This window comes from Diplotaxodon limnothrissa, linkage group LG7 (assembly GCF_057381915.1).
Source record: "Diplotaxodon limnothrissa isolate DT_005_m linkage group LG7, D_limnothrissa_male_GT1.1, whole genome shotgun sequence".
In the NCBI taxonomy this organism is placed as follows: Eukaryota; Metazoa; Chordata; class Actinopteri; order Cichliformes; family Cichlidae; genus Diplotaxodon; species Diplotaxodon limnothrissa.
In genome coordinates, this window is record NC_140602.1 from 55,189,326 (window position 1) to 55,207,108 (window position 17,783).

Sequence of the window (17,783 nt, forward strand, 5' to 3'; positions counted from 1 at the left end):
AGATTGCCTCGTACAATGAGTCCTATCATTTGAACTTTGCACCTCTTCAGGATCACGCAGGGAAAACATGTTGACATGCTTGAAAGTGCTGAGTTCGTTGGTCCGGTGTAAGGTATTCACCAGATTTTCTATAATGATCTGAAGGTTTCTGAGTAACAGAAGTTTATTAAATCTCACAAACTGACAGGGGCAAAACTACAGACAATACATGGTCGGTTTAAAAGAGCATCTGTAAATGAAATGAGCTTGGTGCTGAAAAGCTTAGCTGTTTCTATTAAAAGAGCTGAGTGCAGTTACGTACTTCAGTGAAATGAATGCAGTTAAACAAAATCAAGTTGCACTGAGACTGAAATCCACTTTAAAATATTGAGTTGTGCATGCTGATAAAAAAAACTAAAATGTTCACTATCTTTGAACTTTGCTCTTCAAACCCACAGTCACAGAAGTGATCCAACCAGCATCAGAAAGGACACTAGTGATTGGTTAGAAGAGTTGCACACCCCGGTCCCTACCCCTATCTAAAGTCCACCCTTTTTAAACTTCGGTGAAACACTTACCTGTTTCACTCAGGGCATTAGGTCTCAGTCCCACGCCTGACAGCAACATGTCTGACAAAGGAGCTTTTGATACCAATGTGCAGACGCTCACCAGGTTTGTTCTGGAGGAAGGCAGAAAGGCCCAAGGAACAGGCGAACTGACAAACCTGCTCAACTCCATCTGCACAGCTGTCAAAGCCATTTCCACTGCTGTCAGAAAGGCTGGGATTGCTAACCTGTGAGTACTACATTATTTTTTTTTATTCAGACTCTGAAAGGTAGCAAAAAAAAAACCCCAGATGCTTCTGAATATTCAGGAAGTTTTCACCATTTAGCCCTGCAACCAGTGGTTATTTATTTTTCTTATTGAATATACTGTACAGTTTAATTATCTTTTGATATTTGGCTTTAGTGCAGCTACATGCACTGCAGCATGCAATCCAATAAAGCAGTTTTAACTTAACCCCAGGCCAAAGGTAAACCTTGCACAAGTGTGCACAAATCCACCTGGGGCAGAGGACAAGCAGATAATAGATTGTAATAGAATATTGTTATCATATTTATTTTATTGAGTTCTTAAATAGCTTCAGAGTGAATAGTTTGTATTTGTGCTTTGAAGATATGGCATTGCTGGGAGCACCAACGTGACAGGGGACCAAGTAAAGAAGCTGGATGTCCTCTCCAATGACCTAGTCATCAACATGATCAAGTCTTCCTTCACCTCCTGTGTGCTGGTCTCAGAAGAAGATGAGAAGGCCATCATTGTGGAACCGGACAACAGCGTATGTGGACTCACACCTATAGATGTATATTAATGTCTGAATAGGTCTATGTGTTCTTTTACTTTGAGAATAAAAAAAATCCTCTTCTCACCTGACAGGGAAAATACATCGTTTGCTTTGATCCGCTCGATGGCTCCTCCAACATCGACTGTCTTGTCTCCATAGGAACAATATTCGCCATCTACAAAAAGGTCAGTGATGCTGGTAATGCATGCAGATTCCAAGCACATCGGCTTGTTGTTGTTCAACACTGTAGAGCGGTGTCCCGATCAGCCCTGAGTGAACTAACAACAATTCGAATGACATTTAAGATAAGATAAGATAACCTTTATTAGTCCCACACGTGGGAAATTTGTTTTGTCACAGCAGGAAGTGGACAGTGCAAAAGTTATGACGCAAAAATTAGAATACAATAAGAATAAATACAGTACACAGCTGTACAGAATAGAATAAAATAATATACTATATACAGTAGAATAAAATAGAATAAAAATATACAATAAGATAAAAATAGAGTACGAATGCTATATACAACTGAGTAAAAATACAACGATGCCAGAAAAGATTATTGCACTTAGTGTTATTGCACTATTTATCTTTGCAGAGAAATAATTGGTCGTCAGAGAATTAAATGTACTCAGTATGCTGACATACCATAAACATAACAGCCAATTCAGTACCAGATCAACACACATTGCTGTCCCAGGGTTAACTGAGAACTAAATAACAAGAGGGCATATGTTTATATCGCTGCCAGTAAGGTGTCCTTGTCCTTACCTGTCCTAACAATATGTGATAGCCTGTGGTTCCAATAATAACTTTAAAGTTTTTGATATCTTTCCACATAGACCACAGATGGGGAGCCATCTGAGCAGGATGCTCTGCAGCCAGGAAGAAACATTGTAGCAGCTGGTTATGCCCTGTACGGCAGTGCCACCATGATGGTCTTGTCCACTGGTCAGGGAGTGAACTGCTTCATGCTCGACCCTGTAAGTTAATAGATGTCGTCAAAACTGTCACCTGACCGTGCGTATATAAGACAGTATACTGCTTTTCCCCCCTCTGTTTTCCAGGCAATTGGCGAGTTCATCTTGGTGGACCAAGATGTGAAGATAAAGAAAAAGGGAAAAATCTACAGTCTGAATGAAGGATATGCACAGCACTTTTATCCAGATGTGACCGAGTACCTACAAAAGAAGAAATTCCCAGAGGTAAAGCCAATAAAATAAATAAATGAGAATCCTAATGTGGAATTGACCACCATAAAGGTCAATCTCTAATGCTGCATTGAGGAGTAATATGAAGTTAATCTAAGCATAAATTCTACATTTACTTGTTTTCAGGATGGCTCTGCCCCATATGGCAGTCGATATATTGGATCAATGGTGGCAGATGTTCATCGTACTTTGGTGTACGGAGGAATCTTTTTATATCCTGCTAATGTCAAGAGCCCCAAGGGCAAGGTGAGGAGGTGGAGCGTCTAGAAATGGTGATTTAAAAAATAAAAGAGAAAGATTTTCTGATACTTCATATTCTTATCATGTCACTACTGTTTTGTTTTGCTTTTCAGCTGAGGTTGCTTTATGAATGCAACCCCATGGCCTTCATCATGGAGCAGGCAGGAGGCATGGCCACTACTGGAGCCATGAACGTTTTAGACATCAAGCCCACGAGTATCCACCAGAGAGTACCCGTGGTCCTGGGATCCCCTGATGATGTGCAGGAATACATTGCCATCTACAAAAAGCACAACAAATGAGGTACTTGTGTGATTTTGCTTTGTGTACTCATGAAAGGATGTAACATGTAGGACAATAACTACATTTTTTTTTCAATTTCCCCAAATTTAGCAGGTCAAATGTGGTGGTGAGCAGCCTAAATCGGCAATGACAACACAATCCAGAGGCTCAGTCAGCACATTCACTGCATTTTTCTCGGTCGCTCTGTTGCACTGATGAAGAAACCAGGGGCTTCAGTGGATCTATGAACTCATACTGTGCTGATTCTGTCCTGTTAAAGGGTGTTATTTGTGGAGCGTTACCCTGTATTTTTTAAATAAAAACAAAATGTTTTTCCACGTTCTTCTTACTGAGGTTCCAAAGTCCAGTATGTGCATATGGGTTGTTAGGTATGTCTTCGTGTAAAAACAATATTTTTTCCTATAAGGACAAAGGTCACATTTCAGATCTGAAAGAGAAAGAACTGCTGAATCCCAGTTTACTGAACAAGCCCAATATTCTGGAGTGGACACTTACACATATTTACATGAGAAAGAAGTCCAGTACATCAAGATTTTTGCTTAAAAATGTGTTCAGTGATGGTAGCATGGGCAGAGCCTGCTCTTTTTCACGCTCTCCGCCCAGGTTTGAGTAACCATGCTAGGAATGCAAGCAGTCTGCTTCTTTATGAGCTCTGACCTTTCCTGAATTTGAGCAGCTTGTGTCATTTATACATAAAAACAATGGTTTCCTTTGATACCGCTGCTAAAAATGCTAAGCAATCAACCCATTTCATTACATCTTAACTCAATGGAACTTTAAAAATGAAGTCCAGACTTTCCAGGACAAGGAAAATTATCCAATTACTTCCCAGCTGTCTAAATACCTATAAATCAGCGAGGAGAGGAGTTGATCAAATGTTTAAACAAACCAAAGCAAAAATACAGAAGAGAAATTTAAGATAAATCATCCCGGAAGAGACCACTCCTGTGACGAATGACGATAGAAATGTTCCATCTTAGGATAAAGGTTATCAGAAGAACTTTCACTTTAAAAAAGGATTACTTGTGAAGAAAGTTATTAATGAGGTTTTCTGGACTAATTTGGGACTAATTTGGGATACACTGACTTCATTATTGCTGGCACCAGGTTAGAGTCCCTTTTAGCTTCAGAACTGTCTTCATTCTTTGTGGCATACATTTATTGTATTGAGATCCAACATAGCATATTAGACTCTGAAGACCATTTCAGTAGAGTGAATTCACTGTCGTGTTCAAGAAAGCAGATGATTTGAGCTTTCTCACATGTATACTCTTACTGGAACTCAAGTCATTAGAAGATGGGTGCACTTTGTTCATAAAGGAACGGGTATGTTTAGCAACAATACTCATGGAGGCTGTGGTGTTTAAACCTCAGATGATCCTTAAAAGTCCTGACCCTTTTTAGCCAAAGGACAAAAAATGGCGACTTCCCAGAAATGGTGTAAAAATATCACACAGTAATATTTTTCCACTTTAAATGACACAGTCATTTTAAAACTACTTCAGCCTGAAATATAAATATTAAATATTAATTATAGTTTGTGGACTCCAGCTGAGGTGGAGCAGCGGCTGCAAATGGACACACCGTGGTCTTTGCAAGTAAGCGTCCCAGAAGGTGCTGCCAGGTCTTCTCTTTTTCATCCGTGCAAAAGTCACACTGCCCTTACATTGGCTGAAGAAAGGGGCTTGCAGCAGCACCCTGCAGATTTGAATTGATTTGTTTTTGGACCTGTAGACACAGTCCAAAATGAGCATCCCTACATAAGCCTGCAGTTCCTCTGTATCCACATGAGCCTCTAAGTGTTTCCCATGCAGGTTTGCCTTGGCCAGGATTTCATCCATCGGCAGCAGTGCATAGCTGGTGGTTACGTGTGTAGGTCCCAGAATCAAACCTCTGGCTGCTGGGACGTAGCGCTACAGTCTTTGTGGGAGACCAAAATATGCTAATGACCAAAATATAGAGATGAGTCAGAGTTGGATTCCAGCTGATCTCTTTCTTCATCTTCACACGATCATTTCCAGAGCCTCCTGTGTGCTGTAGTCTTGCCATCTCCAAAATGAGTGCATGAGTGCACTACTGCTCATTACCAAAACAAAGTCCAATTTTGTTTTGGTTCTTGCTGCTGAGATATCTTTGAAGCTCTGAAAGGTTGTTTTTTAAATTATTGAATTAGTTTATAACACAGACTGTGGCCTTTTAAGAGAAAAGACTCAAAGGTGGATGTTACACACACACACACACACACACACACACACTTGGAATGGAATGTTTGAATGGAAAAAATAGTGCCACCTGGTGGAAAAATCCAAAAAATGAAATTGAAGGCCAGTAGTCCAAAATAAAATCTTAACATAAAGAAATGCATTAGTTGATGTCAAAATAAATGTGGGATCAAAAATTGTATTTTGAAATATTTTTGGCCTTAGGATAAAATGTGGCAGTTTTTGCGTAGCTTAGAGATATGCCACAAAAAATAACAAAAAATAACAATATCCTCTGGGAAATATCAGATTCATTCAGCACAACCAAAATAGCCTGAAAATAAACAGACAGAATGGCACAAACTATCTCCAGGATCCCTAACCCCCAGGTTAAATGGTGTTCAGTTAGTCCATTATTGTAGGGTATACCTTACAACATAAAGCACCTTGAGGCAACCGATGTTGAGACCCAAGTTAGCTGTTTGTCCCGGTTTCCCCTTTTTACGCTGAGCTAAAGTAACTGGCCACTGGCACTGATCTCAAATGAAAACTTCTGTTTTAAAAAGTGAGCTTTAGCAATGAATGGGGAAGAATATGACACATTTGAACAGGTTTCCCCTCTTTATGCTAAGCTAAGCTAACTAGCTTCTAGCTCCAGCTAGAAGAGGCGCACTTGAGAGCAACAGCAGTCTGTACAGACCCTTCTATTATTCATCCATAATGCTGAGCACATTTCATTTCTTTGAGCCTTTGTGGTTCTTTGCTAGCTCCTGATGATCTTTGGCAGCAGCAACATGCTGACAGGCTTCAGCAGTGCCAGAAATCTTTGAGCTTTGCCACAGCACTAATGAGCCATAAAGACTCACAGAGAAAAACAAAAAGATCCAGCAGAAAATGCCTCATTCAATCAATCAAGTTTATTTAGAAAAGCAGTCACTGCTGTGTGTAGAACAACAGCGACTACAAAGTCAGCATATACAGGCTGAATTATAGCCTACAGTAGCTTCCATCACGGAAAATAAAAATAAGTATGTCTGGAATACATCTGAATGAATTGAACACTGTCGCAACACAATAATAACATGGTTGCGTGCATCGATGGCTGCTGATGTCACTTGGAAATTTACTGTGAAGTCTAAAGCTCCCCTGAGAGCATAATGGAATTATTATTACTTAAATTAAAAAATAAATAAGATGTGAGAAAATTGTATGTGACTCATAAAAGCTAACCGTTGTCAACTTACAGTTTTTTACAGACGCTAGGACACATTTCTCAATACTTAGGTCACTTTTGCAAAACTCTTCACACAATCCTCCTAACTGACCGTCAGCTTGGCAAAGCAGTTCATTTCACATTCAAAATGCACTACAACTACCAAAACACTTCATTCAGGTCTCAAATAACCTCATTCTTCCAGAACACTAGCAAAGGTTGACAGCCGACAAACACACTTTGTCACCCACAAAACAATGACCTAAAAAACACTAACAACATGTAGCATTACACAGTGTTTTCTTGTGTAAAACAAGGACACATCTCTGTTTATAATTTCAATATATGTTACTGGAATGAATCAGACATCATGCAGAATTCGTTAATATTTGTTTATGTATTTTTTTATTTTTTTGCACTAAGTAATCCCAAAATACAAGAATTTGTATACACACCATCCACTGATACACATACAATAGTAATGCTAATCTACTCGGTCTTCTCCATTTGGCCACAGGTTCTCATCCACATCACATCTCATGTCATCTAGGGCAATACACCTAGGAAAGAATCTTCTGGCATGCCAGAATTGAAGGAGTTGAAAAATTGAAGGAGTAACACCTGTGTAGATGTTCATCTACAATGAGAATAAGCTGTGGCTGGTTAAACTGCATTTTTAGATTTAAAATATGTTTCAATAAAATATTGTTGTTGAATTTTGCTGTCTTTTCAAGTTTTGCATTGTGTTATTGTTTTGGCCATAAGTTTAACAGTTTTGAAAACAGTATGTAAGCACATGCAAAATGTCCTGTCCGTACAAAGATTTTTGGCAGTTGTTGTGTCTGAGTGAGAAGATAATTCATGAAATTTGAGAGATGTAGTCATTGAATGCATTTTGTGCCAAAACAATGATAACTGATCCTCAGTTTAGCCCACATAGACTTCTGTTGTGCTCACTGTGTGAGGAGTTTTGCAAATGTGACCTAAGTATTGAGAAATGTGTCCTAGCGTCTGTAAAAAACTGTAAAGCAGATGTTTGATCAGAAGCTGAAGGCCCGGTGCTTTTGAAGGAGCTCTTTTGTATACAGAATGCAGAATAATTTATGTAGCCCTAGTATGCTGGGTGGAATCCATACTGTCTGCTTTTCTCTGAAATCTAAACCACTTCCTTTTTAATGTGCGTTTGTCAGTGTCAGCATTCAAGGGCCTCGGTGCCCATGAGACCGCCTAACACTTACACATTTCAGGCACTCTTGTTTATTTCAATTTTGTTCAGACTGTGTATGATTATAGGTTACAGAGTCAATATTTAGATTCTGCAGGAAAAGCAAAACTCAGCCTGTTCATTTTCCCCTGGCTACTGTGTGTGTGTGTGTGTGTGTGTGTGTGTGTGTGTGTGTGTGTGTGTGTGTGTGTGTGTGTGTGTGTGTGTGTGCGTACTGTTTGTGTTCGCTCATGTATAAGACAAGATAACAGTCTTATTCAGTTTGAATGATTGGAGTATGTTTGGAACAAGTATTTAAAATGTGTGAATTACTGTGTTTTAAAGAAATTTGTTTCCCAAAAAAGAGCTATCAGACAAAAAATACCACATTAACAGAGGGTTGAAACAGCAATGTTAGCCAGCATGAAAGAAAATTTCAAATAAATCAGGTATCACTGACATTTCTGATTTCAATTTTTTTTTCCTGTTACATTTTGTTTTTGCCTTTTTCCCTCCTTAACCACAGCGGGCCACTAGCTGCCGTCTGCTTTTGGAGTCACTTCACTACCTGACTGACATCCAGCCTATGTCCAGACAGGCTCTGTTTATCTTACACTCTGATGAAGAGTGCTATAGTTGTTTGTCTGTGGTGCATCTGCGGTGCTGACAGCTTACTCAATAAAATCAACATCCTTCCCCCTCTATCCCACATCAGTTTTGCTTGTGTCGACAATCACAAAAACAGCAGCTTCTCCAGTTTATGTCCCTGCAGAGTAGCATGACCAGAATGAAGCAATGATAGCTACTCTATCCAGTTAGAAATGCACAGGACTGACTGGTTGTAATCAAATTTGGTCCACAGATGAGAAAAAAATGAAGATAAAGCACTTGCGTTGGATGTTATCAGTCCATTCAAGGTGCGTTAGTAGAAATCGATAAAGTAGGGTTTATCTTTAGATCTTAGCGTGCTAAAACAGCACACTACTGACCTTTTGTAATAGTTTTTGAAATATTATTTCCATCTGGTTGTGCAACACAAAGAAAGAAAACATAAAAGCGTTTTAAAACTTCTTCCATGATGCTAGATATTAGACCTGCCATCTGACTGGCAAAGCTTTTCTCTGCACAGTGACAGCACACAGACCCAGAGAGCCCATGTTTAAATTAAACAAACTCTGTGTTCCCAGACCACCCTGACTGGAGCTGTCACTGCAAATACTTAATTCCCCATCCAGTAAGAATCCATATTTGTACCCAGTACTTCATTCATCAAATACTTTTTTTTCTTGGAGTTTCCATGGTCACTACACATGAGACCCCATTTCATGTTCCCACATCTAAAAGCCAAAAGCTTCAGTCTGACATCCGAGTGACTGTAGTACAATAAAATACCCACTCTGGTAATCCACCCAAAGCTTTTTTTGTAACTATTGCTTTTCTCTTGTGTAAGCTGCCAGAAAATGTTTTGGCCACTATTTCACTAGGAAATATTAATGCTCATGAGCACAGCATGACCAAAAACACATAAGAGATATAGAGTATATACATAATGACTACTTAATGGCAGGAAAATAGTTGGCATGGATCAGTACATCAGGACAAAACATTATCCTGCTTGCGTGTCCTTGAAATGATTCTGCAGAAAGGTTGGTGTCTCTTATTTTTATTTGAGGTGGTTCAAATCGAGTACCGAGGTCTTTTGCAGCATTTGTATACAGAAGCAGAAAAAAGAGTCTCCTCAAATGCTCTTGATTTATTCTGTGGTGTCATGGATGAGGACAATTGAGCCAGACCACCACCAGTGCTGCGCCTTAAAAAGGGTGGTGTGTTTGGATTAAAGGCATGCATGTGGTTACTGTCACTGAAGATAGCCTCATCTGAGCTCTGACCACAACGTCTTCATTAACTGAAGCCTGTATTTCTTCTCCTTGTAGGGTTAGTATGTATTGTAACAAAAGTAATTGTACATTTGTAGATGTTTTTGTACGAGGAATGCCTCACTGTCCTAACACTTATTGTGCATGTCTTGGTCTACACCATATAAAACTTTGTCAAATTGAGTTGTACAACAGAAACTGCTGACACTCAGCAGGATCTCAGAAACCAGCCAGTATATATTTACTATGTCTAGCCCCAGCTTTCCAAAAATACTCTGCCAGAATCTTCTGGGAACAATGGCCCATGCTACTCATACAGTGTCTTTAATTCTGAACATCATTGTGATTACGCAGGCAAATGTTAGGATAGGCCACATCTTGTCTTCGGTCTCCTGAAACAGCAGCTATGCCTGAAAGACTGAGTTTAAACGTGCCTGTCACTGGCAAGATGCCAGATGGAAAGGCTTACGTGTACAGAATCAAAACTGGCTGTTCTGCATCCTTCTCACAGCCCTGCAGAATTCACGACCTCTTTTTAATTTGTGAGAGTCGTCGCTTCTGGATCAGCTCCTCCATTGAAGGCTGCTGGTGACATTGACTACGTATCGTGGTGTTGCTGAGACGGTCACAGAGGGACACTCGGAGAATCTGATGCAAACAGCACATTCGGAAGACCTCGAGCTTGTTGAGGTCATGCTTGAGAATGAAACAGGTCTCAGATCCACAGAGAAGAATGGGCAATACCAGTGTGCAGTACAGGTGATGAGAGTGGTGAGGGTGTCTTCTTCCAGATGCACCATCGGAGGGAGGCGAAAGCCGCCGCTTGACCGACTCTTGAGTGCATTTCCGTCATTGATGCCACTTTGTGATGGCAAAACGAGTGTCTACTGCTCTATCTGAAGCTTAACTCTCTGTTCCAATCAGTTTAAGAGGCCCCATTTGATTTCTTCCAAAATTGTCAAGAGGAACACAGAACACAAGTCTTTTGTAATGTTGGCTTACTCCCTGTGGTGTTAGTGTGTTCCATAAAGCAAGCCAAAGGAATTTTTAAAGTCTTGCTGATGGGAAACCAGAACAGCAAAACAAATCTGTTATTCCTCACATCACACACCAGGATGACCTGTGTTTGAACTTATAGTTTTGTTCCCGTCTTTGAGCTCAAAGTCAGTCAAATCTTTTTTCCTGCTGTGGTGCACCGCTTCCCACACAGGGGTGCAATAAATCACAGAAATGTGGTATGATCCTAAAAACTATGTGGTGTGATAAGAACAGGGGGTGTGCTAGAGTCTGGACAATATGAAAAGAGAAAGAATATTCTGCAAGCATATATATCAACATGCCTACATATATAAAACTATCTACAACCATGCAGACAGGTCTGTGAGTACACAGAGTAGGCATTGCAATGGGTTTCTCTAATGCTAATTCATTATGTTAGGATGAAATCTAGTACAAGTTTACCAACAGAATCATCTTGGGCCCCCAGTCCCTCAGGCAGTCATCCGTCTCTGTGTATTCCCCAACTGGTTGGAAATTTGCTGTGAAATCTATTGCTAAAGTCCCATTCACTCAGGGGTAGAGAATTTTGAAGGTTGACTTTGGCAGTCAGCTAGAAATCATGACAAGGAGCCTTTTGGTGCAATACCTTTTGTGTGAATGATTTCACACAGTGACAGCCAGTAACCTCCAGCAACTGCTTGCAAAAAGGGTTGGGGAGTAGACATTTTTTTCTAGTAACCGGAGACTGACAAGAGGTTGCTGACCAGTTTCTAGGCCTATGTGACTGAGAGCTTTGATAAGCAAAAATTAAATTAGTTTCAATTCAAATATATGTACAAAGTGCAAAATCATATCAACAGTTGTCACAAGGCACTTTATATTGTACAGTAAAGACCTTAAAATAATGAAGAGAAAACCCCAGCAATTAGACAAACCCCCATGAGCAAGCACTGGAAAGGAAAAACTCCCTTAATATCAACAACTAACTAACTAACTAACTAAGAGGTCTTTGATAATAATTAACAAAAAGTTTCTAAAAAATTCATTTATTTAACGTTCATGGTGGCCCTTCCTGGTCTGAAATGTGAGGTCAAATCAAACCTCCATTAAACCTCCGTTCTCTCTTATGGCCAGCAGGGGTAACTCTCCTTGTGAAAAGAAGTTGAAATGTACAAAAGTCAATGATCAAATTTCTCTGCTTTTAACTTGATTTATTGCCTCTCTGAGCATATTCCTAGTGAAATCACGGTTCTAGTTACTATTTTCAGGTCTTCTTCATTAGAGCAGGATTTTTTGTTTTGTACATTGTGGTCATATTTAAACTTAAAAAATGATAAAGCAGAGTATGCTTACATGTGTGGTTCCCCTGTGATTGACAAGTTGCTGCTATATGGGTGTGTAGTGTACGTGGCTTCACAGTGAGATACACCCAATGGGTTTTTTTCACCTCTTTCTCCAAGGAGAGGACTGTAGATTATTTTCCTAACCTTCTTCTTTTTCAGTATGAATCCCAGTTCATACCAAAGTTAATAATGGGAGGTTCTGGGACCAGCGTTAGGTGTTTGCTTGACTCTTGGACACATACAGTCAAGTCCAGTTTCAAAGCAGTAGCCCAAAACTAGTGTGTGACATAATGGTGACTGTGTCCATATATTCTGTTTACATTCTATGGGTGACAGAAAAGGCAGGAAGTAATCAAAGTTAAGATTAATTTAACATAACCCAGAATTCTTCAACAAAATTAGCCTAAAAACAAGACTTTCAATCCTTTAATCCTCTGGGAACGATCGTTTTCATGGCACTGGATCCAAAGTTCTTATAACATCTCTGATTCTATGCCACAGTCGTTGGTTTTTTGGGGGGTTTTTTCATTGTGTGCCGACCTTGCTGCCATTCTGTTAGCAAAGCTAAAATTACTGAGATCCCTGAGATGTGATCCCTCTCGTGTAATCTTGCAGATGCAGACCTGGAAAACCAAATGACTTGCTGTGTTTTCACCCTAATTTGAGATGACACTTATACTGCATATGCATGTAAAACTATCCACCATCAAGACTAAGCTGTTTTCTTGTTTTCACAAAACTGTATAATTCCTGCCTTTTGTGTAAGAACCTCTGAATCCAGCGTATTTGAGACAGACATCTGAGAACTTTCCAGAGGCAGAGCAAAAATGAAAAAATGTCGACAGCAAAACATTTGGCAGCTTCTTAATACTGACTCCTTTTCTGCCCCCCACTTCTTTTGCTGCCTCTCTCAGGACTTGGAAGCACTTGAATACAAAGTCCAGTTAATTGTTCTGGCAGTTCAGCTTGTGTGTAATGACTTCTGACAGCAGTGGAGACAAACTGAGGAATATGTCTGTCTCTGCATGTGTATTTACAAATCTACTCTGGGGAACCGCATTCCAGTTCTGGAAACACTATTACTTACAAATCCCCCTGAACTACTGCATGTCCAGGATCTGGGGATACTCGTTTGAAATAAAAATGAACAGAATGAAAAGTAGGACAAGACCATGCAAGACGCTGGCCTTGTATTTCCATCAGAGCAACGTGAGAAGTTTTGGTATAAAAGCAGAAAATGTAAGTGATCTATTGGAGTAATTTAGGAGGTACAGTTTGGGGGGAGAGCATTTGCCTCGTCCATCATAAGAGCGGCTGGCTCCACTGAATCTGGCTGTTGTTCCTAACTGGCTGTAATCCAACACGGATGGGAGTTGGGTTCTGCAGTGCATTATGAACTCCTTTTAAAGAAGTGAAACACAAGTGTGACCAGGCTTTTTTCTTTAATTCACGCTCAAAAAACCATTTGTAGCAGCTTTGTATTTCTGAGAATTCTAACCGAACTTTGAACATAAGGAACAAACAAACAAACAAATAGAGTATTGTTGGTCTGCAGCATTTCGATTTCTGCTAAGGGCCGTGTTTTGCCTAAGCAGTCCTGGATGATGTCAGTGTCTTTGTAGTTAATGGGAATCCTTGAGCAGTTCACCATTTGAGCTTTCTCTAACCTCCACTTTGATGTTGCTCTAAATTGAGTCTGTAGCCAGCCTGTTGCTCTGGAATGCCAGCTGGATGAGGCTGAAGGAGGGTGTTTGGGTTGTTTGGCTAAGAAACTACTCTGCACTTGTCTTGACTCCTTTCTAATCTCTCTAATTGGAATCGGGGGTCCAAGAATCGAGAGCTGCCAGATCTTTGTGGTCATCGTTTGGTGAAGTGACGAGGTCAGACGTGGCTTCTTTCCCTACACTTTGTTCTCCTGGCCCCCAACAGATCTATTCTCTTCTTATTTGTGGAGCCTGCACGCTTAATGTTTGTTTACATTGCATGTGCCTGCAGTTTTTAATCCCTCTTTTTCCTTGCTAAGTGTTATTGTTAGGAAATAGGAAATACCCTTTACCAAATGGTAAAGAACTGGATTTTGCACAGCTACTTGCTTACACTTGCACAGGATGGACTGTTGAAACAAAAAGAGCCATATCTAATTTTTTTTCTTTTACTTTTTTTTTTTTGCTGTGGAGGCATCTGGTACTTTCCCAGCTTCATATGTGGAAACCATAGCTCTAAAATCTCTGAGCTGTAATGTTATTACTAATGCGTGTGAATGTGTTAGTACAGAACTCTTGGGTATGGTGTATCATATGGACTCCATGCTAGTTTTATGATGGAAAGTGTAAGACAGGAGCGCTGCATGTGTTTTAGCAGCTGTTGTTTCTGCCTGCAGGGAGGCTGCAGAACTCCGATGTTTTCCAAAGACATTCTGCTTCATTGTACCCAAGTCTCATCGCAGGGATGAGCAGTTTTGAATGACTGTCTATTATGCATGTTTTAAATTCTAATTTTAATCTAGGGTAATTTAAAGCTGCAAAGCAAGACATTGGTACAGAAAGAACATAATTTCCATAATGACTGCAACGTGTGGTGTCCTAAAACACAAATGGGCAAATATTTACCTTTATAAGAGTTTTCACTAGAGGTGGATCCAAACATCAATAGTATCGATAACCAACGCTGGTATCAGGGAGATACTAGCGCGACAGTATCGATACTTTGCTTCTATTGTCTAAGTTCAGTAAGTAGCCCACTGAATTATCTTAAATTGTGTGTGTGTGTGTGGGGGGGGGGGGGGGGGGGGGGGGGGATATGAAAAAATGTACCCCAAATATGCACTAGCTTTTGTTGTGTTGATTTGTTATTATACAAAGTATCATTAAAATGTTGAAGATTTACAGTTTTTTCTGAATGCTTAAACCCTAACTGTGGTTCCTGTAGCACAATCTCTAAAACCATTCAGACTTATAGCAAAACCACTCACTGAGTTTGCAAAACTAAAAGCACAAAAACTGCTTTGCACTCAGTTTGCAATTTTGTAACACACACTATGCAAAACTGTAGGCACAATTCACTGCACAACACTCAATTACCAAATTTCCAACACACTCCTAGCAAAAGTATACACATGTATGGCTATCATTAACACTAATTTGCCAACTGTCTGGCACACTTTCACATGTGAAAACTTTTTTAGATAATTAGTTCACTTTGCAATCAGCCTAAGCACTATAATACAGGTAAGCTGTGTGTGTGGAGTACAATGGAGGGAGCAGAAAGAGTGAGAAGTAGAGGAGGCCGAGGAAGAGGACGTGGAGGTGAAGAAGTAGGATGAAGAGGACGACAAGGACAAGGAGGAGCAAGAGGAAGACGAGGAGGGGGGAGAGGAAGATGAGGAGGGGGGAGAGGAAGGGTAGGAAGAGTAAGAAATAGAATTGCTGATGACATCAGAGCTACAATAGTGGACCATGTAATCAACCGTGGAATGACCCTGAGGGTAGCTGGCCAACGGGTCCAGCCTAACTCGAGCCGCTACACTGTAGCAAGCACCATAAGGACATCTTGAAATGAGAATCGGTTAGTACAGTCACTTCGCACAAAGATTTGTAGCACTGCCATATGCCAATGAGAAACACACCAATACCATTGATGTAAAAATACTGAAATTGTTACTTTACAGAATTGCTAGATGACCAGATGCTGGGGGCAGAGGAAGCATGTTCACTGCAGACCAAGTAACCCATATAGTCATTATGGCGATTGCAAATAATCCTATACTTGGAAATAAACACTTGTGTTTGTTTTGATGTGTTTGAATAAACACCAGTACTTGAAGTTTGGATCCCTCTATGCTTATGGATCTATGACAGAAGTATGAGCTCAAACTGACATAGCCTACCTTGTGCACAGAGAAAGCAAAAGCCAGATGTGTTTTGTATTCATACCATCAGTGTGCAGTTGGCGCATTGTGTGCTTAGTAGATGATGGCTTGTGTGTACTGTTTGATACGGAAACACCATTTTTACGAAGGTGTGAAGAGTTAATCTAGCTGTGTTTGCTTTTGCAAGAGAACTACAATGTTTTGATTATTGGGTGACAGGTTTTCTTATTTGTGTGAAGAGTTTTGCAAAATTAGCCAATAGTTACAAAAAATGTGCTTAAGCAATCAGAAAAAACTGTAAATCACGACAGGCTGATCTTCCCTAAGAAGGCTGCCTTTATAGTTTAAAACTCAGAACGTATTTACTTTGTATCATTCCAAAATTTGCAGTATTGCACAGTACTCATTTCATCACAATGAGATGACAAACGTGTAAAAGATTTCTACACATACATCAATTACGGTCTTCAGCGGTCTGCGTCACGACCGCGTGTGACGAGCGAATCAAAACAGTTTATCGGACCAATGGGACGCGGTCCCTGCGGAACCTAGTCACCCCACAACTACACAACCCGCATTTCAAAGCGGTTGCAGCTGGAGTGGATGTGGATTAATAGTGAAAAGAGTGACTTTAGGATCGAGTGTTCCCAGTTGCATGTGGAATAAACAAGCTGTGGGTCTTTCTTTTCCTTCCTTTTCCCTTGTAAACTTCACCAAAACTTTTTTTTTGTGGACGACAGATGCAAAAGTGAGGCCACTAGAGAGGAACCGCACGGACGGAAGGGGGGAAAGTGGAACTTTGTTATGGATTTCGGAACTTTTAGGATCTTAACGTGATGCGCTTGTTGTGCCTACTTTGTGGCGCACCGCTAACTTCAAGTCACCGACTTGTGACGTGATCTAAAATCATCAGGCAGTAGCTCTCTGAACTGTTGATGCGACAGGATGGAGTAACGCTTTTCTAAGATTCATTCTCGGAGGAAATGGGAAGTCGTGCCACATTGATGGAGCGAACAACGGTTTTTATATACGGCGTGTTGATCCTAATCCTCGGTCTCTGTGTCGGATCTCCCAACCACAGCCACCGACTGGTCTGCTGGAAAGCCATCCTGAAGTGTCATGCAGAGCCAGAGTGCCAATACGCCTACAATCAGTACATCTATGCCTGCGCGTCTGTTTTGAGCGGGGAACGCAAAAAGTGCCCCAGTCACTGCGTGTCCTCTTTGATTCAGCTCAATTTAACCCGGAGCGGCCCGGCTCTGGAGGACTGCGACTGCGCCCAGGACCCGAACTGCAGAAACACCAAACGGACCATCGAGCCGTGCCTGCCGCGGACTAGCACCATGGGCTGCACCGAGGCCCGGCTGCAGTGTGAAATGGACCCGCACTGCAGCTCTGCCATGGGGGATTATTTATATCACTGCCGCAAACTTTTCGGTGGAGAAAGGTGCTCAGATGCGTGTCGCAAAGTGATAGCCAACATGCGTTCCATACCTAAAGCGCAGCAGCTGGACACCTGTGTGTGCGACGGCACCGAAAGGAACATATGTGAGTACATCAAAGTCAGCATGAAAACTTTCTGCTCCGACTCCAGTGACAGGTACGCGGGAAGCGGCTTCTCAGACTCCGAGGAGGACACTGAGAATGATTATATGGATCTGGAGGATGAGCCATATGTGGAAAACTCAAGTGACACCGCACATTTTCAGACTGCTGTGTTCAATACTCTGACTACCATTCTGGTTTTAGCCAAAATTATCTGAAAAGAGTGGGAAAAGGTGCCTACTATCGGGGACAGTTAGACCAGACAGGAGCCTAACCCGTGGGACTGGACACCAGAAACAGAGACCAAACTAAAAATGTGTGTTCTTCTAATCAGAACATTCTATTTTATAACTCAACCAAAACCTTCTACTTCATGTCTACAACAATGTATTTAACAACAGGGCTTATGACGTTTGTCAGTCACTGTTGTGGATCAGATAGTAGTTATATTTCAA

The 17,783-nt window shown here is 40.8% G+C and overlaps 2 protein-coding genes across 3 annotated transcripts; both read left to right on the forward strand.

Moving 5' to 3' along the window:
• The first annotated feature begins 552 nt into the window (after positions 1-552).
• Positions 553-3,423, forward strand: fbp1b (fructose-1,6-bisphosphatase 1b). Of its 2 annotated transcripts, none has more exons than XM_085359964.1 (8): positions 553-774; positions 1,156-1,318; positions 1,417-1,509; positions 2,167-2,307; positions 2,392-2,529; positions 2,662-2,781; positions 2,889-3,078; positions 3,172-3,423. In XM_085359964.1, the coding sequence occupies exons 1-7, from the start codon at positions 605-607 to the stop codon at positions 3,075-3,077; spliced, it is 1,014 nt and encodes a 337-aa protein (XP_085216090.1). In that variant the 5' UTR covers positions 553-604; the 3' UTR covers position 3,078; positions 3,172-3,423. The 2 variants fall into 2 exon arrangements, with proteins under 2 accessions (XP_085216090.1, XP_085216089.1); XM_085359963.1 differs by having other exon boundaries at positions 3,169-3,422.
• Positions 3,424-16,585: 13,162 nt separating this feature from the next.
• On the forward strand, positions 16,586-17,783 carry gas1b (growth arrest-specific 1b). The gene has a single exon (XM_085359967.1). It carries the CDS (start codon positions 16,767-16,769, stop codon positions 17,544-17,546), a length of 780 nt encoding a protein of 259 aa, XP_085216093.1. The 5' UTR covers positions 16,586-16,766; the 3' UTR covers positions 17,547-17,783.

Bases quoted from the DNA above. Each gene is read 5' to 3' on its own strand.
- gas1b (XM_085359967.1), top strand. From the start codon at position 16,767: ATGGGAAGTCGTGCCACATTGATGGAGCGAACAACGGTTTTTATATAC.
- fbp1b (XM_085359964.1), top strand. From the start codon at position 605: ATGTCTGACAAAGGAGCTTTTGATACCAATGTGCAGACGCTCACCAGG. The intron at 775-1,155 runs GTGAGTACTACA...TGTGCTTTGAAG, and splicing joins AAGGCTGGGATTGCTAACCT to ATATGGCATTGCTGGGAGCA. The intron at 2,308-2,391 runs GTAAGTTAATAG...TCTGTTTTCCAG, and splicing joins ACTGCTTCATGCTCGACCCT to GCAATTGGCGAGTTCATCTT.